This window comes from Boleophthalmus pectinirostris, unplaced genomic scaffold (assembly GCF_026225935.1).
Source record: "Boleophthalmus pectinirostris isolate CB_2022bp ecotype Guang Dong unplaced genomic scaffold, ASM2622593v1 HiC_scaffold_5, whole genome shotgun sequence".
In the NCBI taxonomy this organism is placed as follows: Eukaryota; Metazoa; Chordata; class Actinopteri; order Gobiiformes; family Gobiidae; genus Boleophthalmus; species Boleophthalmus pectinirostris.
In genome coordinates, this window is record NW_026571404.1 from 23,100,807 (window position 1) to 23,128,594 (window position 27,788).

Genomic DNA, 27,788 nt, shown 5'->3' on the forward strand with positions numbered 1-27,788 from the left:
AAAAAAATTAATTTCAGAATACTCTATTTCTTTCCCTTTATTGTATATAAATATTATAACTTTTTAAAACTGCCTTGCACAACTTTCCTGGGGGAGCTTTCTCCATGGAAACAAGCAAAGTTACAGGTCAGACCCATGATCCTGGTGTTATTATTTCTCTATTTTGTCCCTAAATCCAGATTTGAACATTAATAACAGACAAACTGGGAGCCATTTTCCCAAAGATCACTCCCACAGCTTTAGCAGCAGGTTTGATTGCCAGCGTTTAGCCCCAAGCTAAACCAGTCGTTGGGGCAAGTTTTACAAGTACTAAGTTTCTTTTCCATACAAGATAGACAAGCTTAATGCCATAGTGTGGAACATTTCAGGTAAAGCAATAAACTCTTCATAGTGAATGACAAGCATTTGACAAACCTCTTTCAGAGAAGGTTACCTAGTACATCTTTAAATTTGAATGTCTTTTTCCCTTTAGGTGGTACTTTGCTGTCATCTCCATGTCTGGTGTATTCGCAGTCACTTTCTCTGTCATTTTCACCGATGTGGCCAACATCACACAGGCACATGAGCGAAGCACATCATATGGGCTGGTGAGTCAAACTTTTCAAATGTCATGATTTGTGAAATATCTACATTTGTTACTTAGGTTTTATTAATCTGTTCAGGATTCTCGGTTAGCAGTTTGTGTGCAGAATAAGACTTAGTTTAGTATTTAGTTGTTTATGGATTGTTCAGTTGTTTGTTTTATTTAATTTGAAGAGGCCATCATTGTATACTGCCCGTTGCTGTGGAGTTAGTTTAGGTGCACAGACGTTGTCCTGAGGAAAATAGTTGTCGATCCAAAACTCAGCATCTGTCATGAAGAAGAGTCTTCCCTGTCCTGCTAAAAATGTATTTCTAAATGTGACTAATAATGTCTTAACTTATTATCATGATGTCAAATATTACCTTAATGCTGGTCAGGTAGGGCTACCATACCAAAACTACTTATTTCATTGTATGTGACTGATGTGCCAGGCTGAACAGTGTAAAACAGAGGTCTCAAACTCAATTGAAGCAGGGGTCATCATCTTCTTATCTGCATTTTACTTCTGCTTTGCTTTTGGTAATATAACAAGTTATGTATGATCTGAGTCATTCTTCAACCAGGTTCATTTCAGGTTTACTGAAATGAAGCATCCTTGCATCAGCCTATTGCCTGAGAAAATCAGTTTAAGCAGCCCGGCGGTGAATACAACTGTATCTTCATTTTCTCAGCTCCACACTCTCTCCTGTAAACTGCAGCAGCTTGGACTTGAGTGACAGTGAACTCTGCTGCAGTATGTTTACCCCAAGTTACATTATCCTTCTCCTTCCTCCCACACGCAGACACACACACACATACTGAAAAACTCACTCTCTCCCGGAGCTGCCATTACGGTGCTATTATTGTAGACAAGTTATGAGAAATGCACTGATTCTGGCGTGTCTCCTGTCGCCGCACAGCTGGGCAGCCCTCCTTCAGCTCTGCTTTGATTACAGCTCTCAGTGAAGAGGAAAACACAGACACATACAGTAAGAAGGTGTTCTGGGAATGTCTCAAGTACATAATGAGAGCAAAGAGGGCCCTGGTAGAATATTTTATGCAAATAAGCATGACCTCAAATTTATAATCAAGAATCAGGAATTTTTTGCTTGATCAAAAAGCAAATAAATGAATAAACTAGTTCTCTAGGCTACACACTGTGCTTTTTGAAATGGGGTTTTGGAGAGGATTGCCATTGTGTTTGTTTACAGTAGCCAGAACCAATCAGAAGCTCCTGTTCTGAAGATTATACTTTTTAGCCCAAAAAGACAAAACTAAAAGCATGTTTGTTTGTTCTGTTTTGGTTACTTTGTTGCTTTGTGTTCACTGCAATTAATACACATTCATAAACACATATACATGCATACTAACTGCGAGCGGGCTTGCATCTCCACAAACATGTCTCATGGCCTGGAGAAGGGACTCTTCCTGCTTGTTTCTTATAATCTTACATGGTACCTAAGATACCTGCACGATGGTTACAAGTTTAAAAGTACAGCACAAATCTAATAAAATAGCAAAAAATACACCATACAATCTAATAAAATAACAAAAAATACACCATACAATACACCATACAATACACTGCTATCAAGTTGGATTAGATTTTTGTACAGGCACAGTTTGGCATCCTATGCGTGTGTGTGTTGGGGTCCTCATTTCAACACCAACATGTCGGCGTCCGTACGAGTGTGCTGTGCCCTCCGCATTACACTTGGAGGTGAGTTATTTTATCGTTTATTCCTGGCGTTTTCGATCGTGAGCAGATTTATTCCGTTTCTATCACTATACGACATCCCTCGTTTAAAATGATAATGAGTGAATGAGCGATATTTACTGCCGTAGCACTCCCTCTTACTCCTGCTTAGGACGCTAACACCGTCCACATTTGCAGACGTGCTGTGCCGTGTGATGTTTTGTGGTGATTATTCGCTTACCAGATGTTAATTTGTTTGTGTGATTGTTTCAGGAGCACTGCCCCTTCGTCCGCTCGCAGGGGCACTTATCCAGAGCGCCCCACGGTCCAGCCGAGCATCGGGGTTGTGTCTGCAGAGACTCCCTGCGCTGCTGAGCCCGGCCCCGACATGGCAACAGAGTCGACACGGCAGCTTTTTCAACAAGTGTACGTCTTATTCATTCTATTTTGTATTATATTTGTCAAACTGAACGCGTTATTCTGACCAACCACAACTAAGTTGAATTAAAGGGGTGGACAGTGTCTAATATGAAATATAGTGAAAATACTATGGCTGTCCTAACTAGAAAAGCTTTAAAGGACAGGATTAGCCCATTGTGGCACAGCAGCTGTAAATCTTTATTTATCCACATCTTATTTTCTAACATTTGTAATACCTTTTGCTATTTTGGTGTCTGTGGTCTGGGTCTTGGGTCTTGACGTGTTTATTTTGTGATGTTCTTGGGGGATTCATGTGATCTCTCATTTCTCCTCTACTCTCTACAAGTACAAGTACTTAAGTAATAGCTCACTTAATTTTTGCACAGCTTTTTTACAAGCATAAAACACCAACACCCTGAAATTGCCCATAATTCTGTTGCCTTGATAACAGAGAGTTTCACTATAAGCACTTTGGTCACCTTGAGTGTTGTAAAGGGCACTATAAATACAGACTGATTGATCGATTGATTGATAAGACTACTAACTGACACTATCTGCTTAATCCTGCAGTGACAGCAGACGAGTTGTGGAGAGGTGTGCTGGCCGAGACTGGGGCCGGAGCGAGGAAAGGCCGAGGGAAAAGGACCAAACGTAAACTGAAGAGGGACCTAAACCGAGGACAGAGCCTTGGAGAAGGTAACACCCTTGGCTTTTGCTGCTGTGTAAATTCCAAATCTGAAGGTGACAATAAATTCTCTCTTTTCATTCAGGTCGTGGGGGTTTCCTGTGGCCGGGCTTGAATGCTCCTATCCTAAAGGAAGGCTCCATTCAGCATATGGCCCGGAGAGGTGAAGCTGAGCAGCAGGTTGTTCAAGCAGAACTAGGTACATAGTTCATAATGAAGTGATTCTAATTAAACACATTACCATTCATTGCAAACTTCTGTGTTCAAAGTATTTGCGTCTTTTTCAAACAGTACGCCAGAGAGATGAATGGGAGAAGAAGAAGAGGTTAAAAGTGAAGAGAGAGCGAGGATGGACTGGTAACTCATGGGGAGGCATCAGTCTGGGACCTCCTGATCCTGGTCCAAATGGAGGTATAATACAATACAATCAGCATGTGGGGATTTTTAAAGGTGCACTATGTAACATTTCTGGTGAATGGTCAGACACCTGAATACACTAATACTGGAGATGTATGTTTGGTGTAATGCACAAGATGAGGTCTCAGTTATACATTTACTATATAGTTTTTCCCATTTTATGTATATTTAATATCTAATATGATATTGGGTATCTCCTAACTATGGTTTCATGTTTTTACTTCAGGCATTTTTGAATGTGTCATATGCTCATATATTGAGATAAATGACTAAGTGGGAGCTTCATTTGCCTTTAGGAATAACGATATTTCTCCTCTGTGCGCTCCATTTCCGTGGACTGGTGCCCTGGAACATCTAAAAAATTAAATGTCTTTGCCTTTATTAAAACTCTGACCTGAAAGTGACAAGTGAAAATTACACTGGGCCAAAAGCTGAACTATAATAAAACTGTCCAGCCAATTTGATCTCACCTTCATCTCACACCATTACTCTACAATTCACCGTATGCGTTTTTATCATCTACTGTTCTTGTGCCAGTTTTCATTCAATTGATGTATGGCATTTGGTCATTTGTTGTTTTTATTTAAATATTAATTAATCCCGATGGACAATTGGTATAATTTCTGCTTGGCTACAAAAACTGTATTTAAAAATCAGACAGTACATTTTATTGCATTTTTACCTTATTGCATAGCTTCTTTCATGATTTTGTCTGTAGCTTTAATTTTAAGAAAGATAGTCCAGAAGCTTGCTGTTTTATGGTCTGGTTTGCTACCTATCAATCTCTTAAAGTCCAATCTTCTTTTACTTTGTTCAGTACCATTTCTGTAAAATGATCAAATCTGATTTTCAACAAAAACTTAGATGCAGCTGCTTGCCCCACTTATTCAGTATTGAGTTTTATAGATTTATTCAGCATTTCTCTGCAGACAGACTGTATGGGCGCTGTGGACCTGTTAAAGTGTTCTCCTTCCTTCTTATTCCCTCCTTGTACAGTTCCTATATCCGACTGTCATATACAAGTTCAACACGCACACACGCACACAGAGCCAGGGGAGCAGAATGTGTGAACTCTGCTTTTGCTATGTTGCTTGTCTCTGATCAGATTTGCCCCTTTTACAGCTGCCTGGTGGGTTCTATTCTCCTCAGAGTATTGAAGACTGAGCTTGTTGTAGTTGATTGGTTAGATGTAAACAGAATTCTGTTGGTAGGGCAACATCTCTGAGAGGTCACCAACTATGAAAAGAGTTCACTTACTGTTTTGCAGCATGGCCATTGGGGTATATTTAGCCAGAATATGTTTTAATTGGTTTGTTTAGTTCCTAACTTTAAAGGCCCTATATTACACAAAATGGACTGTTGTGAATGTTGAGAAGAATGTTGTTTCCTCATGAAAAACATGCCTGAAGTTGTGTTTTGTTTCATCTACACGTTTGAATAATCCTTTATTATTAGGCAATTCCAGGGCTGAAATTATCCAAATGATTCTAGTGAAGGTGTTTAAAAACACATTGGAGCATTTTCTGTATTACTACATGACCTCACAATGTGGAACATAGTATTCCTGTTTGAGAGAAGATCTCAAAGCCTAAATATCCAAGGTTGGTGTATTAAACATATGTGAATGAAACCAAACGCATCTCCAGATATGTTTTTGTTGAAGAAAAACAAAACATAGTTCAGAACACATTGTAATAAGAGCCCTTTAATTTGATCAACTAAACTGATGTCTTTATTGTATGTTTTTTTTTTTTTTTTTCCAGAAACCTATGAAGACTTTGATTCACGTGTCATTGAGGTGAGCCTTTTATTATTTCATAAGAAAGTTTATATTGCCTAAGTTTGTTCAATCAAGTAGAAACACGTTATGAAGTCTGCCCCTGTAAAATCTAGACCTTTACTTTAAAATAACTGTTCAAATGTCAGCCTTGATTGGATTCAAGTAATGTTCTTGAAGATGTACACTGATTGTGCATAATATTCTGACTTGCATAAGAGGCAGTTCTGGCATAAAATCCAAAGTGTTCAGTATGTTTTGATACTATATACTTTATGATACTATATATTAGAACTTTGCATTTTGGAGCATTACTAGCTCATGTTATGAATACCTGTATCATCCCTTACCTGGCCACAACCAGAACCACACACTTTGACACAACTTTACAAAGATGAGTGGATCTGGAGCAGTATCCCGTCTCCCATATTTTAGAAAGTGTGAGTAACAGGCATGATTGGCTGGGAGATTAATGAAATAGAGAGCTGCATCAAAAACAGACATGGCTGCTCTGACATAAAAAAAAATGAGGAAAAAACCTACATAAAGGCCCCCAAAACAGCACTGATTTTTACAAACTCAATAACAGAAGCACCAAACTATCTCAGGTTAAAAAAAAAAATATATATATATAGTATATATATAGTATGTATATATATGTATATATATATGTATATATATGTATGTATGTATGTATATGTATATATATATATATATATATATATATATATATATATATATATATATATATATATATATATATATATATATATATACACTAGATAAATATTGGTCATGCACCTCGCATGAACTTCACTTATGGAAATGCTCCAACACAATACTCATTAATATTATGCTGATGTGTGTATTATTCAAACTCACTGGTGCCATTAGGAAAATATAATCCTGAGTTCTTTACTTGTCAACTGACATAATGTTATGCCTTATCAGTGGATTCCCCCTGCACTTAAGCAGATTTATTCCAATAATCACAGTTTATTAATAAAATCAAGAAATGGCGTGTAAAAGCATTTGCATTCATAAGTCATGTCATTAATACTTCAAAAGGTTTTCTTAGGTCATCCCATTTCACTTGCAATGCAATTTATTATCTCTAATTTAATGATGAACCATTGATGAAGCCAGTACAAAACTGCTGTGCATGTAAGATGGGATAGCTGTGGCTCATTTAGATTCCTAGCATGTCGCACAGTATTTTACCTTGATTAAATTACAGCTAATGGAGCCTTTAAACTAATGGTGAGAATGCTACAGGGGTCTGCCTATACATAACATGCCTCACACTGTACACTGACATGACATAGGACTTGCATATATTTACTGTATGTTCGGCTTTGTGTGTCACATTGATAGTCTTCCCCATCCCTTAAACTGCGGCGAATCCAGAGCTGTCCGCCAGACATTAGACTCCCCCTGGAAAACTGATGGCTGCTTTTATGGTGCAGTCCCACTCTATAAATATCCACTGTGTGCGCTGGAGTTTGTGTGTACCACTATAAATTCGGGCCTAATGAAATGAAAAGAGCTTACTGGAATAAAAAGCTTGTCTCTCAAGGACAATGATGTTGGCATGCCATTAGTGAACACATCCAACAAGCGGAAAGGGCGAGAGAGAGGCGGGGGAGGGGGTAGAGAAAGTTTGGGGAAACTTTAGTCTGTAACAGTGGAGAAGTAGTTCAGCCAATGAAGCACCAGACCAAAACTAATACAAGACTTCATGTGGCATCATTAGGACTGGGAGATCGTTCATTGTACTATGACACTATATTAATCATAGTTAATGATATTTAGAAAAAGACTATTAAATATGAGGCATAACAACATGAACCATTACTCACATGTAGAAGTGGAGATAAATTATGATTGAAGGTAATTTGGCTGTACAATGTGTCAAAATGTGCGTATGGGAAAATTAAGCAAAAATGTTAGCGAGAATGAGGAATAAATTTGAGAGATTTAAACACCTACTTCCTCCTTTAGCAGTTTGCAACATATTTCAACTTCACTACAAATTCCTATGCTATATCTACGAGCATTTATTTTCTATTGAAACATTCCCTGGGGGTGTAAAGCTAACTGAAAGCACTATTCTTTTAGAAGCTCTGTTAATAAAGTTAGACTTAATCTGAGCTTTATTTTAACACAATTTAACCAGAAAGAGCTGGCTTGGTTGGAGCTATAACAGGTGAGATGATTCTTACTGTTAAACAAGTCTCTCACACTTAAAATTACAGTTACATAGCTAGCAGTTTTTCAGTCAGACTCTCACCTTTTTTGTTAAATCAAACTCCTAAACAGAACCGCAAATGCTCATATTGATCACAGTTTTCTGAAAATGTGTTTAAATCCATTTTGTATTTTTTCTTGTTTTCAGACTATATTCAAAGTAACATTTTTGTCAGTTTTTGTGAATATGTGCATTGTGCCACCATGGAAACTGTTGAACATTCCACCAATAGAGATACATATAGAACACACCCAGCATGATGATGATGATGTCCCTGCAAAGTATCAATAGGGCTGAGCTGCAACTTGCATATGTTAATTAAATAAATGTCAAAATATGATGACTGAAAACTTCTAGAGAAACAGTATATACTGTATCATTGATTTGAAAATGTTTATTATTTTGGCAGTTTGATACAATAATACTGCTGTCTTTGTTATGAAAGGTCTTTTGGCATATGTTTGAGAGTCTGTATTGTAAAAATAAGTAACACATATTAAAACACAGTTACATTATCATTGGCCACTTTACTTCTCCCAGTTTGTTAGCAGGCCAACTAATGGACTCTTGTGCACTCACACTGTTGTCATCTATTGAAGCTTTGTGGACTGTAATCATCTAAATGAGAGGAGCTACATAAGCGCGCCTTGGTGCTTTCAGACTGACGCATAAAGGAGAGAAACAGTTAAGTGATGTCCATGGCCTTCCTCCAGGAACCACAGCACTTGGACACGACTCGGCTTTTCATTAATGGAGATGAAACCTCCTCAGTGTCACGGCTGCGTCGCTCGGTCTTTTACTTTCCAAAGAACTCTGTAACCTTGAAAGTTTTGTCAGAGGTAACCAAGGATGCAGTTAAAGATAGTTTCAGCATTCAAACTTGAGAAGTTAGGCATATACGTGCAAATAGTTGTGTTTTGTTGCATTCTAGAGCATTTTAGGACATTTCAGTATTAGACTTTGACACACTTTATTGATCCACAAGGGAAATTATTTGGCTGAGGTTTCATTCAGTAGCACTGTTGAGTGTGATGTCACCTCTGGGCCCAAGGTGCATTAGCTGATTTGAAATATTATAAAATATAATATAATAAAAGCATTGCAGTTGGCCTAGGCAAACAAGGTTTCAAATGTGACAGAAAGTGTATAAGATTGAGCTAGGCTCGGCTAAGATAGTGTTCGCAGTGGCTAGCTGTTAGTGAGATACACATTGATAATTCCATATTATGCTAGATTATTACTACATTATCTACATATTTGATGCAATTTGTGGCTAAACATATGCTTTTGAAAGGTAATTGTCTCTTGTTTGAATAAGGAGCAAAATCGTAGCTAGAAATGAATTGTGAAGTTGCTGGTTTGACCTGGAATTTAAAGGTGCATTGTGTAACTTGTCTGCTGGAGGGTCCATCACTTGTCTTTCTACTGTAGAATGTGGCCATAAATAGAGACTTGCAAGACAAATTACGGTTTAGATTTGCAGAGAAGCGACCACACTCACTGTAACAATTGATGTTTTTGAGCAATAAATGACACCTGTAGTTTAAACCAAAGCATTAACATCTCCATGGAGACAAACAGGTTGCAGACCCCCTCATAGTGCAGACCCCTTCTCTTTTTAAAATCCATATAATTTGCATATTGCCTAGACAAAATAATTAACCCACAAAGCCTATTATGAAGACTGTGTAAGCCTGAGTGATTATTATTGGATGTTGGAGGAGTCAATGATTGGCAGCCTTGTTTCTGTCAGTCCACTCAAGGGCAGTTGTGGCTACTGAAGCTTACTACCACCGAGCAAGGAGTGAATGAATAATGCAGTACACAGAGTCTCTTGTAGGTGCTATATAAATCCAAGACATTATTAATACTGGAAACACAAAGCGAAGGTGTCCAAGGTATTTTAAAATGCCTAAATAATGCACATAATATGACTTTTTTAAAAGACTAGTGACTTAAATACGATGTACAATGAGTCAGACATTTTGCATTGGCGTAGGATGGTGAGCTCTGACAGTTCCTTCTGCTCTCTTGTCTCAAAGCTCATCCCCTCAGCTACCTCCTGGGTACACATACACACATACACGCATGCACACACACAACCCAAGATGTACAGAAACAGACTGAGAATAAGACATGAACTGGAGGTGCGAAAAGCCTTGGCAGGCCCTCCTACTAGCCTGCTGTCTCTCATCCGCTACAGATCAATTCGGCCCATCTGCTCCCAGGGCAAAAGCAAAATACAAAACAGCTACTTTCCCCCAAAAATGTCAAAAGGGAATGCAAACTGTTATCTTGAAGCCATCCTACAGACTCCTATTTGTATTAATGGGTTTGTGATTGCACTGATCTAATCCATGTTGGTTTTATATCAGCAGAAATTGTCTCCCGAAGCCTTGTATTTTCCATGTTTTGGTGTTTGCTGCAGCGCTGACCCCAATCCAACCGCTTCAGCCCTGCAGTCAAATGATAAACCCTTAACTGGAATATAGTCCCTGTGCATTGGTGGATGTGTGTGCGTGTGTTACATAATAACTAGGGATGCTAATGGCAGATCTGCACTTTGAAGTTTTCTCTGCTTCAAATTGGTGTTTCATTCATCTTTTTCAGCCTGTTTACATTGCTGTATGCTTAAATTAATTAAAGGGCCTGTATTAGAAAAAAATGACTATTGTGAGCTTTAAGCGATGTTATAATGTTGTTACCTCCTCAAAAACATGCCTAAAGTTGTTTCGTTTCATTCACATGTTTGAGTAACCCTTTATTAGTCTATCTACATGTCCAAAGCTCAAAATGCTCTGTTTCACCTTGTGATGTCATGAAGCGGTAGTTTTCAAGTTAACTAACTTTTACCTTTAGTTTAGTAGAGATTGGCAAATCCAGGTGTATGGAGTTAAAAAACAAAGTGGAGGACTTTCTGTATTACCTCATGACATCACAAGGTGGAACCAAGTGTTTTCTGTTTCAAAGAAGAACGGGTTTGTGTGTTAAACATGTGTTAATGAGACAAAACACATGTATGTTTGTGATGTAGAAACAACATTATAATATAGATCAGAAAATATGAGCCCTTGAAACAAAAATGTCTGATAACCAACACTTTTAGCATGCATTACGATTTTTTTTTTTCCTTTGGAATTTATTACAACATTTTAGCACATTTTACTGCTTTATCAAACATATGCCCACAAATATGAGCTAATGAATAGGAACAGTACTCTATGGAGTCATCAACTTTTTTAAAGTAATCAAGAGAGTAATTGCAGAGCAGTCCGTAACAGAGGTTTGTGTACCATTATTTATGTGGAGTGCTTGGATGTAATTAGCACACAAATAGAAAACAATTTAGAACAACAAAGCTGCTTGCCACAAATGCACTCTGCAATGCATGTTCTTACTTCAAATTACAGCAATTGAATAATTAATAAACATATTAGGGATGCACTATCAAATGATTAAACTTCACAATTTAACATTTACTCAAGATAATTGACACCATATGCAGCACTAGAATCCTTAATTTTGTTTCATTAATGTCAAAACATTATCATTCTTTGAGTAGGTGACCAGCTTTATAACGTTAAACTTTCTGAATAATGAAAAGGGTGATAATATGCCTGTAAAGTAAATGTGAGAAAAACAATCAAAACTCATTACATTTAGCTTGTGACTTGGTTTGAATAGTTATGATCGATTTAAACCAAATAATCTTGACATCTGTGTATTCTGTAAAAAATTGTTGAAGGTTCAGTGTGTGTTTAGAGAGTCTTATCTATTTTAAATTTCATATGCACAACTAGTTTCTTTCCAAAGTATGTTGTAAGAGTCAGCAGTTTTGGTTAGCCACAGAAGTGCTCATATATATCTCCACTCTGGCATTCACTGTCATCACTTTTTATTTTATCACACACTTCCAGCAGCCTCACATATTCACACACAACATGCACATACACACAGAACACACACACAACACGCACAACATAAGTGCGCACACACATAACACACGTTCACAATATACTCACGTAGACACACACAACACAAAACAGACTCTCACATGCGGACACACACACAGACACTTTGATTGCATCACGTATTGGTGTGGATCAGACATGATTGAATTGACCTCTGACAGGACTCCTCTCTCCTCAGATACAAGCATAAATCTCTTTCCATCCATCAGTGCAGTGCAACGTCTGTACAGTCCTTTATTTATGACCTGTCAATTTTATTGTATTTACATTTTAGTATTTTTCTGTTTCTTTCTGTGTCATTCCTGAATCCTGACTCTCTTCTTCCCACATTTGTAAATAAACTTTTATCATCCCTTATCTTAGCTGTTCTTGTATACTGTTTCGTGTCTCCATACTGCCCCCTGGTGGCACATCTAACATTTTTACTGATGTGTGTATGTGACAGAAAAGGATGTGTGCTTAACAATGAATCAATAAGCTGCTCAAATCCAGATAGACTCTCTTGTGAATTGGCACACGCACCCCGACATTGAGTGGATTGTTGTCTTGCGATTGTCATAGAGTCTGCTGTTGAAAAAAAATCAACAAACATGGCATCGCATATTGATTTTCCCACATGAAGAGCATTTCTTGAAGGTCACTGTGATGTGATTAACCTGTGCTGTTTCTGTAGGTGAAAAGTGTCTTCAACATGACAGCCAAAGAGGGCAGGAAGAGGTCTATTAGCTGTTTGGTTGCTGTTGGAAATGGCAATGGAGCTGCAGGTAGTGCACTTTATGTGTTTATATTATTATACAGCACAATCATCAGTATAAGGTCTGTTTATAACTCTAATACTGCTTTATTAAGATTAACAACTACATAGACCATGATGCTTTGCGCTGTTTCAGTCCAATTTACATACTGAAATAACAGTTATTAAGCACTTATAAATCTTCGTTATTTGGAATACGATGAGAGAAAAAGTAGCATATTCACAGTTTTGTTAGCTTACATAAAATATCGTGATAAAAATCGTATCGTGAGATGCATATCGTGAAAATATAGTTTTGAGAGAATTGGATATTACAACCCTATTAACATAACATTACTAAAATGTTATGAATTAACATTGTGGTACCACTTGTGCTAAAGAGCCCATATTACTCTATTTTCTGATTTATGTTATAATGTTGTTTCCTCATCACAAACAGACCTGGAGTTGTGTCTTGTGTCCTTTACACGTTTAACGTACAAACTCTGCATATTTAGGTTGAATTTTATTCTCAAACTAAAAGCACTCTGTTCCACCTTATGATGTCATCTAGTAATACAGGAAGAGCTCAACTGTGTTTAAGCTTCACATACCTTCACTAATATCATTTGGAAGATTTCGGCCCTGGAATTGCTAATCTCTACTGAACTAAAGTTAAAAGGTAGGTGTTAACTTGAAAATTACAACTCCATGATATCACAAGATGGAACAGAGAATCTTGAGCTTTGGAAATGTGAACTGATTAATAAACCAGGATTACGCAGACATGTGTAAATGAAACAAAACACAACTCCAGGTATGTTTTTGATGAAGTAACATTATAACATGGCTTAAAGCTCACAAGAGTCAATTTTGTGTAATGTAGGACCTTTAATAATGTTGCATGATCATATGGCTGAATCTTAAAAGTGTTTTTCTATTTGTCTGTTTTTCAGGTTTTGCTGTGGGTAAAGCAGCAGATAGAAACACAGCTCTCAGAAAAGTATGGCATAAAAACTACAACACAGTCTGCAAATTTAAAGTTTGTTTAAATTAACAATGTTGTTTTGTTTTTGTCTTAATCAGGCTAAAAATCGAGCCATCCACTTCTTGTACTTTATTGAACGATTCAATAACCACACAAGTAAGTTTGCTCTGTAATGTGTTAAATAATGTGCTAAAAGTTACACAATGCACCTTTAAGTTTCTGTCGATACCTTGTATCATTCAATACCAGTGAAGAGACTGAAAACAGCGTTTATTTCCTTAAAACAATCATAAAATAAGACATAACTGATCCAAATGGGTCATGTAGCTGTTATTTTTTTCCTTAAGTATCTACAGACGAGTTTTGTATAAATACATTTTCAAACATTTTGACACTCTCTGATCTGACTATGAGCAGTAAATAGTACTATAACATTGATTTATGTGTTTAACCAAGATAGAGACAAACCAGTATTTGAAAGCCAATATCTGATCCCTGCATCCTTAGTTTTATGTTTGCTGACCTCACTGCTTCTCTCTGCACATCACCTCACCTGTCATAACCTGTCTTCACCTGTCAGCACCTGTCTTGGTTCACAAATCCTATTTCAAGAACATGCCAACAAAGCCAATAAGGTTTAGATGCATGGCCCCCACTTTGATACAGTAAAAGTTGACTTGGCTGAATATTGCAGCAGAGCAGACATAAAGATTAATGTGAGTGAGTCATCTACCACCACGGCGCCCCCCGGAGGAGGTTTTGACTTCACACCAGACCCAGCTTCTGACTTTCACTGGGTCTGATAACACGGCCATAGTGAATATTTCAGTATTTCAGTATCTCAGTGAAGAAAGACCAGAATAAACTGAGCTCATGCCAACGTCTGCTGTGGAGCCATCTGCTGCTTGTCTGGGATAGAAAATAGGTGACACAGAAATATTATATGTATATCCTGGTATATCATAAAATTTATTGAAAAGACTTTTACAATTTTAATAAAAATGACTTTGTTCATAGGCTCTATTCTTGCAAAAAATACAAATATTAAGTTAGACCATGCAAATGTCATGAGTTTTTTATTTTATTTTTTTTAAGCAGTGACTCACAGTCTGTCCCAAGCAAACCTGTACCTCCTACAGCGACAACAAATGTGCACTTCACCTTAAAAAAAATCTTTCAAGATGACATTTATAAAGGAAGTTTTGAATTTTAACTTTTTCTCCCCTTTGGGCTATTTCTTAGGTATTAGTACATATTATTTCTTTATTTTCACACATTACAACATCAGTTTTCTGTATGTTCTTTCATTTTCTAGTATATGTCTAAGCAAAGTAAAGACAGTCTGTTGCACCAAATGAAGATTATCAAACTGTCTGATTAGTGTGGACAGCATTATAAGCCACCTTCAGCATCCTCCCCTCACATACGATGACACACTCAATACTTCATTATTCACCTTTCTCTCTTGTCTCTTTGTTTCTCTCTCTTTCACTGTCTCTGTTTCTCTTTGTTTCTCTCTCACTCTGTCTCGCTCTCTCTGTCTCTCTCTCTCTCTGCTGTTACTCGACAGGCATTAACTGCTTGCTTTTATCTGTCTGACAGTTTATCACGATATTGATTCCAAGTTCAAAAGGACGAAGCTGCGCATGAAGAAGCAAAACAAAGGTATGCCCCCCTCCATCAGACTTGAGGTGCAGGTTTGGAGCGGTCCAAAAGCATGTCATTTTGAGACAATAAAAGCAGTATTTCAGCTCCCTCAGTATACATTTAGAAGGGAATAGAATAAATCACGTTCTGGAAAAATATGTTAGCTCAGTAAAAGTAAAAAGTAAAAGTTTGAACACTTAAGCTATTACCAGCTCAGTACCATGACTCAGTGTTTTAGAAAATTACATTTTATCAGCTTAAGTTGTTTCTGACTTAAACAGCTGTTTGATCCTTAAATCCTTGAAACTAGGAAATGTATTTTTATGGAGGCAGTTCACCACAAGTTTTTTTTTCTTTCATTCATGTAAAATCGCTTTTTTGCTTTATTCATAAAGTTTTGTCTGTATGGATGAAAGTATAGAATATATTTTCTTTTGTGTAGGCTACGGTTTGCACTGCCACCGGGCTGTCATCACACTCTGTAAACTCATTGGCATTGAGGACATGTACTGCAAAGTCGAAGGATCTGTCAATCTTCTCAACATCACTCGGGCACTTTTCAAGGGTTTAGCCGATCAGGTAAAGCACATTTTGTATCTGCAGTAAAACCATGCTGTTATATCACCCTGGACTGCATCCACAATGGATCTAGTTTGTTGCAATGAAGATGTTATTGCTATGCCTGGAATGTTCCACAGTAAGGCATTAAAAACATTTCTTGTATTTATTTTCATTGTGGGTGTTTTTATTGCTAAAGAAATATGTTGTACTGACGCCTAATGACGTACTATAGAACATTCTTGGTTAAGCAATAACATCTTCATGAAAACAAGCGGCTATAAATGTTCCGTAGTGTGCCTTTAGTATTTGTTAATTATTCTAAATTGCTTTTAGTTATTTTTTCTGCCTCTTTTATAGGAAACTCACCAGACTCTAGCAGATAAGAAACAGCTGCATGTGGTGGAGTTCAAGTCAGAGCGTGGAGCACTGCCCCTAGTGGTGGCCAGTCCCAGGACAGGGGTGAGACAGGAGCCCCAACCTGAGGACGAGATCCCCAACACCAAACTGCACTGGGATGATGTGAGGGCAGCACAGGGCATGAAGAGGTCCAACTGGGCCACGGTCAAACGCACCATCTGGTAGTGGGACTATAGGGACTCTCACATGCTTGTGATCAAGATGGAACATGAGGAAACTGGAACAGCTTAAATCTGTGCTTGGACTGCCTTAAAAAATCATTAATGTACAGTTGATAATTATGGTAACAGTGTATTGAGCTACTTTGCCAACTAGAGCCGCTGCTGTACAAAATATGTTCAAACATTATTACAAATCATAAAATAAATGTACTTTTGGTTAAAGACACTGTTTGGGAGGGTGATTTACTTTTAATCCATGTAGGTGCATACTGCTTTCAGATGTGGGATTAGTTTAGGCAAGTTTACTGTCAGTCAATATTTTAGATTTTAATTCTATTCTTGTACTATGTCAGTATAAATGTGTATCTGATTTTTACTTGTTTTTGCTGCACTTTTGCACATTTGCTTTTGGGCCACTCCTTCCCAATTAATCCCTGTGCCCTTATCCTGTTTGCTAAGGTTACATATAGGTGAAAGTAAACATTTGCTCAGGGTTGCATGAGATCTAGATCATAAACACACAAAAAGACAAAACTGGGTTAAAATAAACAGTATTTTATTAATAGAATACAAAATTCTGCCATGGGGCCCTTTTATCTATTAACACAGTCATTATAGGAGACTGGCTATACAAAATGGTATGTAATGGGGTACATTTAAATCATTTACTCTTCTACAGGCTAATGCATACATTTTCACTTATATAATATATTTATCTTTATATCAGATTCCAAATAAACTGATTACAGAGATCAGACGTAGTCAAATGTGGTAGAATGTGGTCTTGGTGCAAAGTGGAAAAATGATAAACTGTAACAATTATTATTGTTATTACTAACTGGTGACATTCACACATAATACAAGTGCTGCATACATTCTAGTTTAGGTGTTTGGGAAATTAGAAGTTCTTCCACCGGATTGCAGACAGAATGGCATGGATGAAGTACACAAGAGTGGATGCAAAGGCAAAGACCTGAGACATAGAGAGGAGATTTGTGACATGTTCAAAACTCAGAATACACTCATGAATGTTTTTGTGAGTTTTTTTTTTCTTGTTAAAATGTTAGACTTACCACAGCTGAAATTTCGATCTGGTAGATTCTAAATACTGGGTTGTCTTTACTTAGAATTGTCATGTAGGCCAGAGCCACTCCTGCACTGAGGTAGAAGATCACTGCCAGCAAGTGATAGATAAAGTCCTGCAAAAACAACCAGAATGTGTTGTTTTGTTTTGTTTTTTTATTTTACCTTCTTGTGTGTTGTACTACTTGATAATGATATTATTAAATGATGATTATGATTCAGTAAGTCTAATAAACATGCAATATCTTACAGCTGTCGCCCAACCATAGCTGTTCTTGTGTCCCCCACATGCGAAGATGACGAGCCAGAGGAACGTCATTACAAAACAGAAGATGGACACAAACATGACCCAGCCCAGAGGGTTCGCTGGGACCACACGAACGGAGGCCACCAGGATCCATGTCAGACCCCCAAAGACCTGCACAGCACAGACAAAACAGTCAAAACATCTGTGAGTCTTTTTAGATTTTAAAGTCCATACTAAAAATCTTGTTGCTTATGACTCTGCACATTATCAGCTTTATCATGGGTTTGGGTGGTTATGTAAGGTCTGTTTATTTTACTAATACAACCAATCATTAACAGTGATAATGGGGCATATCTGAGTAATAAATAAAAGTGATGCTTAACTTCAGTACCACAATAGTGTTATAATCTACCCAGAATGATCTATTGCAGACTGAATAAGTCATTGAATATACACCCTGAACTACTCCCTGAACTACTCCCTGTCAAACTTTACTGGACCTTCTGTTTACACAATAAAACGGACTCAACCTTGCATTCAGCCATGTAAAATGTGATCACATTTTTAGTCATTCATTTTTTTACAATGCTTTATTGAATACTGTTTATTGGTCAATTTACAGCTTGTTCGGGATTTAATATTTTACTTTATTTTATTTCCTGTACACATAATGAACATGAATCACAGTCTGTGATTTAGTTTTATAGCATAAGTACAAACATGCTTTATCATTCCATGAATCAAATAAAATTACATATTTAAATGTTCTGACTCAAGTTTAATCAAGGCATGACACTTGCTGTCTATGAAATGGTTTCTGTGGATACACATAACTTTTCTGCAGAATTACAGGTGCGGTGCAGTTATAGCTCTCAAATGATGAGTTATATGAAGCTAAAAGTTTTGTTTTTTCAGCATGTTATTTGTGCATTATTTTTCAGCATGTTATTTGAGCACTTTGTATGTTCTGTGAGTTCTATAGAAAAAAGCTCTGGCCGCATTTCTTGTTAGATTAGAAGCACAGATACAATATGAGTGAAATATGAGATGAAGACCCAGTTAGCTCCCACCTGAGACCAAGGCAACAAGATTTCATCATTTGCACCAAAAAAGTAAATTTATTGTTCAAGTTGACTTGTTATTCTCTTGGACTTAAATAATTTTATTGTAGAGTTGTGATAGTCATGGGGATGGTTAACTACACTTTATGTAGTTTCCTGTAGGGAAATTTGTCCTCTGCATTTGACCCATCCTTCAGTGCCACTGAGGAAACCTGTCTATGGGATCTATGGGTGCCTCAGTGCTGCTGTGAGGAACTCATCTCCAGATCTTGGGCTAGGCTTGCTCAGGACCACCTTACCTATGGGGCGTGTTTTGTTTTAGAATGAGCATCCTGCATGCACTACAATATACATCTTCTGCAGGTGTAGCTCTATATAATTTAGAAATGGTTTAGTCTTTCAGTTAATCGGTCCATATTAAGAGCTACTTAATTCTAGGTTTCATCCCATTTTAGTCCTGCACTAGCACTAGTTCAGACCTGGTATTTGGTCTATATTTGGTGGTACTTGTCACACACATCTTCTGTGGTACTTAATTTGAAGAGTCTGGTACTATTGAAAATAACATACTAATAGACTAATATACTATATACAATACTCATTTTAATTGTCAAATTTCTCACTTAAGGTGAGAAAAAATTTAAAAATAATGAACGCTTATTATGCGAAGAAAAAAAATCTAGAATTCTAGAATTTTTAAAAAATATATTTTAGAATTAAAAAAACAAAAAAGAATATTAGCAATTTACCCTCAAACTCAGATTTGTCAATGAAATAAAGGTCCCAAATCACAAAATCATTAATAATATGAATACTGTCTCCTCTCTGTGTTCAGGGCACTCACCAGTTCAGGTAGGTAGAAGATGTCTGGTGCAGTGGTGCAAATGCCCAATCCGCTGGGTAGGCTAGCCATGGGCTGAGCTGTGGTGGCAGCCATCTGCAGTACTGCTCCCTCTGCCCTCCTGCTTCACTCTGGACTCATGGAGCTGCCGCAGGTGAGGCTGACCCTTATAGGAGGGATAAGTTAGCAGACAAACCCGTTCTGCCTTTGTTCCCACAGCAGGAACTTGGTCCAAACCAGGCACACCCTTCAGATGTCTGTGTATGTGTCTGCGTGTTTGTGTGTGCACCTGTGCCAAGGCTAAACTGTGGAGAAACTATGAGAGAAATATGTGGCCAGAGGCTACAGTGCAGCCTGAGCAGATAAGGTGTCACTATTGTTGGGATACAGCTCACTGAGTTTTGGGCTCTGCAATATTCACAAGCTTCCCTGGCTTACTGCCTACTACACACTGTTTTTCATAGTAATTGAAGCAGAAATATATCAGCATCCAATACAAAAAGCATATAATGGGACTTGGGCCTTCATCTTGGTGTAGCAACAATGAACATCAATCCTGTCAGAATTTACAAAGCAGTTTGTTGATGAAAATTGAGGCAATTAGTGGTGGTGGTTTTTACTTACTCTGACGAAATGCATCCACGTTTCTACTTCCTCTAACCATTTTACCCATATTTACGAAATGGGAGCGGTGTTTTTCAGTAGTCATTCAAATCAAACCAGACATGATTTAGGTGTGTCATAATGACCTGTGATTTGACTATTACACCTCAAACTGGATTTGGCATTTTGAGTGTCACATATATAAATACCAGACATTGTATTTCGTGTATGAGTAATGTGCACTACTAGTACTCTGTTAAAACTATTTGCTACTGTCTACTATTGATATTATGCAATTGTCATCAACATCAACACCTGGAAGCACTACTCTAGGAACTACTAGCTCTGTTACTCAAGTTAGACTTTAATCTGATCTTTATTTGAACACAATCTGATCAGAAAGAGTATGAGGTGAGATGATTTGTGCTGTTTAAACAAGTCTCCCACACATAAAATTATATTACAAGCTAGCATTAGTTTTTAGTTAGTCACTCTCACCTTTTTGTTGAAAATCAAACACTTAAACAGGACCAGGAATGCTTGTGTTGATCACAAGCTCTTGAAAATGTGCTGTTTTTTCCTGAGTTTTCAGACAATCTTAAAACTTCTGTCTGTGTTTGCTAATGTGTCCATTGTGTCTCTATGGTAACAGATATATGTATCTCTAATAGTGGATTGTGTAGAACACTCCCAGCATGATGTCACTGTCTTATATTGAATAGTTTTAGCACAGGTGCTTACACTCCTCAATTTTACATCTCAAGAGCGATTAAACAGGGCGATCCAGTAGCTCTATTTGCAAACCATGGCAGTACATTTACAAAAGAACTCATTAAAGTACCGAAATCTCAGACTAAGAAATCAAATGTTGTCAGTAAGATGATGACACAGCTATCTGCTTAAAAGATGAAACTCTGCTTAAAAGATCATTAACTGTCTGAAGGCATTCTCTGAAGTCTCCTGTCTGTCTTTAAATATAAGAAAATGTTCCCTTCTTCAATTGAAACATTGTACATCAATAAAATTAGAAAGTCTTCAAGTAAAAACTGAAGTTACCTATGTGGGAATTAGTTTTTGCAAAATTCAGATGAATAGAACGCAATTTAATTTTCAGCCCCTTATACCAAAAAGAAATAGATATAATATTTTGCTCATGAGAGACTTATCCCTCAAAGGACGTGTTCTTTTATGAAAAACTGAAGGTCAATCACATCTAGCTGATCCTGCTAAAGTATTGGATGTTCCACAAGAAGTTATAAAAGTATTTGATTCTTCCCTATTTAGTTTTATATGGAAAGGAAAGCCACATTATTTAAAAAGAGACATTCTGTTAAAATTGAAAAAAGAGGCTTAAATGTTATTCATTTGCAATCATCAACTATAGTTTTTAAAGTAAATTGGATAAAACATTTCATTAAAAACAAAATATGGTATTTGATTCCAAAATTGATTTTTCAGAAGGTTTGGGGTACAGAATTTTTCCTCAAGTGTGATTTTAATGTAGACAAAATTCCTATTTATCTCTCAAATTGCCACAAACAAGCCCTTTCGTACTACCTCTAATGTGCAATTATAGCTTATGCAAATATATAAGAATAAAAATTTCAAAAATAATATTAATTTAAATAAAATAACCAAACCAAATAACCAGCTGGAGTCCAATTCAGTCATCTAATTAGGATGGAATTAATATCAAATGTAACAGCAAACTTCTAAGACAAATAGTAACACATTTTTGGTGTAAAACTGAAAACTTAAAATATATATATATATATATATATATATGTGGTGTGGGAATTAAGCTTTGGAAAAGGGATATTTAGTTTTATTATTTTTCTAACAATATATATTTTTTTAAGTAACATCTTCATGGAGACAATTAGGTGGCGGATCCTCTGAAAAGTTGTACATTGCAGCTTTAATGGAAAAAAAAAAAGCTTAGGCGCTTACATAGATCAAATGTGCTTAATTTCTAAAGTTACAAAAATATTACTCTAGTGCAAATAAAAGTAAGTGCAAATACTGTGCTTGAAAATACGGTTAGTGTTACGGGTGATATCCTGAGGCTGTGTGTAATACCAGCAGAGCGCTCATCAGATAAAGAGCCACAGATCAGCCTGTTCTCCTTCTTGTTCGTCACTAAAGCTCTGACTCACTTTTCGCAGCTGTATCACTGTTCAGTTTCACATCCAAATCTTCAATCTCAATTCCCCTTACATTGGTGCAGGTGTGGACTGTTATGATATTTTAAAGGTGCACTATGTAACATTTCTAGTAGAGGGTCCGCCACCTGCTTGTCTCTATGGAAATATTTTTGCTTTGTCTAGAATATTCCCCAGTATAGAGCACTACTCTACATTACATTTCAGATCTGTGGAGAGTCATCCCTATTCACAGAAGGATTTATTGTGTTTTTGAGCAACAGAAACACACATAATGAATAAATGCTAGATGTGTATGTTTAATGTCATCAAAACAAATAAAATATTCCAGGAAAGGCAATGACATCCTCATGGACACAAGCAGTTAGCCGAGCCTCCACCAGAAAAGTTGTACAGTGCACGGTTAAGTACAAAGCAGAGAGACAGACAGCTCAGTGACTTTGAAAAACAAATTGGTTTTATTTCCTTAAAGTGGTAAAATTTGTCAAACCATATTTACACAAGCGTAGTTTTACATAGAAATGAAATTGTAGAAGTGTCTGCAAAGTTGTGTTTATGTTCTACGTTTACAGTAAACAGTGAAAGTCACATGATCAATTCTCAGTATACTGAAGCTACTCTCTCACAGATTAACTCTTTGTAGTTTGAAAGTTTGATTCCAGGCTCTGTACAAAAGTCTTTAAAACACACGCATGAGTTCTGAAATGTTATTGACGTGCTTTATAAAATGAGTGCCTTTTATTAGTGAAAGTGTTTTATATAATATTCAAGATTTAAATCACTGTGTAACTTTTTGGTTAAAGGTCCGACACCTGTTTGTTCTTGTGGATATGTAACTGCTCTACCTGGAATGTTCCACAGCATGACATTAAACAGCTCTAGCTTACATTTATACAATTGAAAATGGTTTTATAGCTGAAAAAATCTAGAAAAAAAGGCATTCTCACTGTGAGCGGGGTTGCCTCTCCACAGATCTGACCTGTAACTTGGACTGGTTTGGTCTTTTTGAAGATGAACATCTCCATGAAGAAAAGCTTTTGACAGACCCTCCACCAGAAAAGGTACACAATGCACCTTTAACATTAAGAGGCTCATATGACTTTGAACGCTGAAGTTGCTATTACCTATCATATCATTGCACATATAAATCACACAATATAAACTCCATGTGAGCAGAAGCCCATCAGTGCCCTTTTACTAGTTGTACATCCTAATAATAGATTAATCAATTTATTTTTGGTGTAGAAATACAAATTTGATATTTTGTTTTATTTGATTAACACAGAAAAAAATATATTCCAGAGAAAAAAATTTTTACTGAATAATATTAATATTTAAACGAGAAATTCTATCATTTCTAACAAGAAGATTGCATTGTATTTCTAGGACCTCCTCCATCGCAGGGCAGAGAAAATTGCGTGGATGAAATAGAGGAGAGTGGCCACATAAGACATCACCTGCAAACGTAAACACACACACACTAAACAGTGATCCTAAAAATATAAAAATGAGAAAATTACCAGAAAGAAGTAGTTACCACAGCGGAGATGTCCAGTCTGTAGTTTTTGAGTAACAAGTCAGTGGGAAATCCGGCTGCACTAGCCAGTTTGTAGGCGTCTCCTGCAGCTAAAGTGATAAAGGCCAGGATCACAGACGCACTCAGATAGAACACTATCGCCACAAAATGATAGCCTGTATCCTAAGGGTAAAAACACTGGTATTATTACTTATTACTCAATTAAATTCTACTGTCTGTGTATGAACATGGTAAATGGTAAATGGTCACATTTTTCTATTTTTTTCCACCTTCAAGGCACTCAAAGCGCTTTACAACAAGGAACCACTCACCCATTCACACACCAGTGTACGCAGACACTGTGGGCAAGGTGGGTGAAGTGTCTTGCCCAAGGACACAACAGCAGCATTCATCTGTGGGAGCTGGAATCACACCAGCCAACCTGTGGGTCAGGGGATCTGACCACTCAACCTGTGATGTTTGTTTTGTTTTTTTATGTCAAGAGCTGGATTCGAACCTTCAGATCAGTGGGCGAATGCTCTACCAACTGAGCTACTGCCGCCCATCAACATATACTAACCAGACATTTTCACATCTGGGAAATAATTCTGATTAATTATAATTTAGTAATATGACTGTCCTATTTATCAGTGGTACAGTCTGGAAAATGATCCATGTACATATCCTGTCTGTGATCCAAAACTGCATGAATCACAGCATGAGCAATGTACAGTAGATCTCATTTGTGTTTTGGCATCTGAACATTTCTGAACTCTTCTACAAAGTTAACTGTTCTTTTATAGATTTAACTAGTTTTGATATTGAGAACGCTGTCATATTTCTCATGTATGGTCTCACCAGTCCTGGCCACACGCTGCTCTGATTGGCTCCACACAAAAAGATGAAGAACCAGAGAGTTGTGATGACAAAGCAGAAAACGGACACAAACATGACCCAGCCCAGAGGGTTTCGGGGGTCCACATGAGTGCAGGCCACCAGGATCCACACCAGACCCCCAAACACCTGCACAACACACACATTCACTGGGTTATCATAAAATAATACAAATCATAAAACTTATTAATGAATAAGCAATACTGACTAAGCACTGGATTAAAATGTTAGATATCTTACTGAATCATAATTAGTTGCATATGGAGTTAAAGCTCTAAAGCAGACTGGTATGTGGTTCTAAAAGTAATGTAACTGAATGAATAGATCAAAACGTAGAAACTAGGCACGGCCTTCAAACAAAGGTTTACGCCTTTGTTAAACAGTCTGCTTAAGTGGGTGCATGTTACACAGCATAAAGCTTTAGTATGAGATAGCCAATAGTACTTTGTATTAACTAAACTTTACAGGCAGGTCTGCGCTGTTTTATATGTGTGAGTGACAAAACAGATGGAATATTAAGTTGTAAATGAGTTAGTCTATCTGCCTCAATTAGTTGGAGTGAATTAGCTGAGGCTTTTTAGTTAAAAGATGCCTATCTTCAAAACAAAAAAGGGTAAAGGTTAAGCTACCTAATAGCTACCTAATACCAGACAGTTATGCACCATCACATTCCTTACGGTTCACTGCTGACAGACAATGCATTTGATTAAGTACAGAAAAAATGATGGTCACACCCTTTCACTTAATGTCTGAAATGCAGTGTGTGTCCTTATATGACCTTACTTAGAAAGCATTATTACGTATTCTGCAGTTTCAACAATGTGATTGAAAGTGACTCCCCTTTTTTATTATATTTTGAACAAGTCATGCCTTTCTGTTTGATAAGGGTAAAGACGGTGTTTTAAAGTATATTGGCCACTCCTCCCTTCCTCTTCACTTTTATGCTCACATGCAAGATGAGTGCGTGCACCTGCACAGTGTAAAAACTTCCATGTTTGACCAGTGCAGGAAGTGAACCAAGGCCCAGAGCTTCACCTCCAACCACAAAGGCCCACTTCCTCAAACATGTTCTGTTTGACTCTAATATTTAATTCTAATGTTAGGCCTGTGCGGGGAAGTGGGACACACAGGCCTAACATTAGAATTAAATATTAGAGTCAAACCGAACATGTTTGAAGTGGTTTCTTTAAAGGTGCACTGTGCACATTTCTGGTGGAGGGTCTGTCAAATGCCTTTCTCCATGGAGATGGCATTGCTCTGCCAGAAATGTTCCACACTGTGACATTAAACAGCTTTATCTTACATTTCTTAAATTATAGATGGTGTTATAGCTCAAAAACACCTAGAAAAACAGGCATTCTGAAAAAAAACATTCTGATTTCGAGCAGGGTTGCCTCTCCACAGATCTGACAGGCCACTTAGTCTCCATGAAGAAAGAAAGATTTAATACAAAACTGTGAAACATTTCAGCCAAAGCAATAAATCTCCATGAAGAAAAGCATTTGACGGACCCTCCACCAGAAAAGTTACACAATACACTTTTAAGGATTTGATTTAGCCTGTGGGGAGGGTTGAGATCTGAGTCTATGTGATCTCTGTCGTCAAGATAGGATCCATAGCCAAAGACAATAAAGAGTGCATACGTTTCGCAATCAAGGGCCTTCATCTGGTTTATACAGGTTACAAGTGGGACACTGCCTTGTATCTGTCTGTTTGTCTATTTTGTAGTGAATAAATTGTTAATAGAAAAATTTAACAGAAACTTTCTGTTATTAGGCATGTATGGTGAACATAAAACTTTTGGGTCAAGAATTGTAATGTGTAATATTACACATTACAATTTGATGGTTTTCACATTTTAGAATGTGATGATGTTACAGATGGCAAGAGCCAGTTTTCCCTGCTGATTACATTGCCATGAAATATCTGAAAGGCAAATTCCCAAATATAGAACATGATCATTTGTATTACTGACTAGACTCAAAGCCATGCTATATTACAACAAAAATCAGTATTTGAACTAGTATTTTACTTTTAGCTGCCCCCATCTGTATTAAAATAATATTGACGTAGATTGTTGTGATGTCATCTGAACTACCACAGTAACTATTTGTAATGGGAGACTCGGAAAGATTATAAGAAATGATAAAGCATTATGTCTTATCTAGTGCTTTTCAAGTGCCCTGTCACAGTGATAGGGGCAAAACCATTTCTATAACCACAGATGGGGCAGACTGTGTGGCTGCCAATCTTCTGATGGATCAAACCAAATCTGTGCAAATAAATTGGCTCAAAACAAAATGTGCAAATTAGTCATGGGATTAAAATAACTGCCTGACATTTGGGAGTGATGTGAATGAAGGGTGTGCTTTGTTTTCCTCTAGTAACTCATCACTCATCTCACATCAGATCACCGTGCCACACCTACAGTATGTTAATACACTGTTGCCCTATGAAACCTTGGGACTAAATCTGCAACATTTTATGTTATAAACTGAACAAGAATATTTCACTTGTGTGCTCTTTGTAGACATGCAGATCTGTCTTTCCTCATATAGCCTTTTATCACCATTGCTTTTCAAATGCAAATCATTTGTACTTTGGCTCTGCAGAGTGTATTTTTAAATATTTTCTTGAATACCTCCAATATTTGTTTCTTTATAAGCATGGAGCTACATTATACCATGAACCAGAGACCCATGTGTAAATTAATTAAGTTTAGTTACAGCAAGAAAATAAAGCTATTCAGCGTTTACTGCAATTATCAGAGGAGATTCATATCTAACATTTTAAATTATTCCTTCAAAGAAAGATGAGCAGTTTAAAATGTATAGTATTATTTATGGTAAATGTTAATGTCAATAGTACATTTAAATCTCATTTGCTCCTATGTTGCTCTTTAAGGTGGTCCTGTTTTGGGACCATTATTCAGCGATGCAGACATAAAGACTCACAAACTCTGGGAGGAAGAGGACATCTGGGAAGGTGGTGAAGATCCGTCCACCTGTGGGCATCACATCTCCGGACGTGCTGGAGGCCATAGTCCAAAAGGCTGAGTGTCTCTATGGAGTGAGTGTATGAGGTGTCTAACCTGTTTT

At 37.1% G+C, this 27,788-nt stretch overlaps 3 protein-coding genes across 3 annotated transcripts; 1 reads left to right on the forward strand and 2 right to left on the reverse strand.

Moving 5' to 3' along the window:
* The first annotated feature begins 2,183 nt into the window (after positions 1 to 2,183).
* mrps5 (mitochondrial ribosomal protein S5) lies at positions 2,184 to 17,705 on the forward strand. The gene is made up of 12 exons (XM_055162610.1): positions 2,184 to 2,282; positions 2,532 to 2,684; positions 3,249 to 3,374; positions 3,449 to 3,562; positions 3,655 to 3,774; positions 5,544 to 5,578; positions 12,450 to 12,540; positions 13,466 to 13,512; positions 13,596 to 13,653; positions 15,100 to 15,162; positions 15,587 to 15,723; positions 16,063 to 17,705. Exons 1-12 carry the CDS (start codon positions 2,234 to 2,236, stop codon positions 16,285 to 16,287), a joined length of 1,218 nt encoding a protein of 405 aa, XP_055018585.1. The 5' UTR covers positions 2,184 to 2,233; the 3' UTR covers positions 16,288 to 17,705.
* Positions 17,121 to 19,631, reverse strand: LOC110157056 (myelin and lymphocyte protein-like). Its single transcript, XM_020921306.2, has 4 exons — positions 19,519 to 19,631; positions 17,617 to 17,784; positions 17,357 to 17,482; positions 17,121 to 17,256 (listed from the first exon to the last, which is right to left on the reverse strand). Exons 1-4 carry the CDS (start codon positions 19,609 to 19,611, stop codon positions 17,182 to 17,184), a joined length of 462 nt encoding a protein of 153 aa, XP_020776965.1. The 5' UTR covers positions 19,612 to 19,631; the 3' UTR covers positions 17,121 to 17,181.
* A 3,368-nt stretch (positions 19,632 to 22,999) lies between these two features.
* On the reverse strand, positions 23,000 to 27,771 carry LOC110157055 (myelin and lymphocyte protein-like). Its single transcript, XM_020921304.2, has 4 exons — positions 27,645 to 27,771; positions 24,655 to 24,819; positions 23,818 to 23,979; positions 23,000 to 23,737 (listed from the first exon to the last, which is right to left on the reverse strand). Exons 1-4 carry the CDS (start codon positions 27,729 to 27,731, stop codon positions 23,663 to 23,665), a joined length of 489 nt encoding a protein of 162 aa, XP_020776963.1. The 5' UTR covers positions 27,732 to 27,771; the 3' UTR covers positions 23,000 to 23,662.
* Between the last annotated feature and the right edge of the window lie 17 nt (positions 27,772 to 27,788).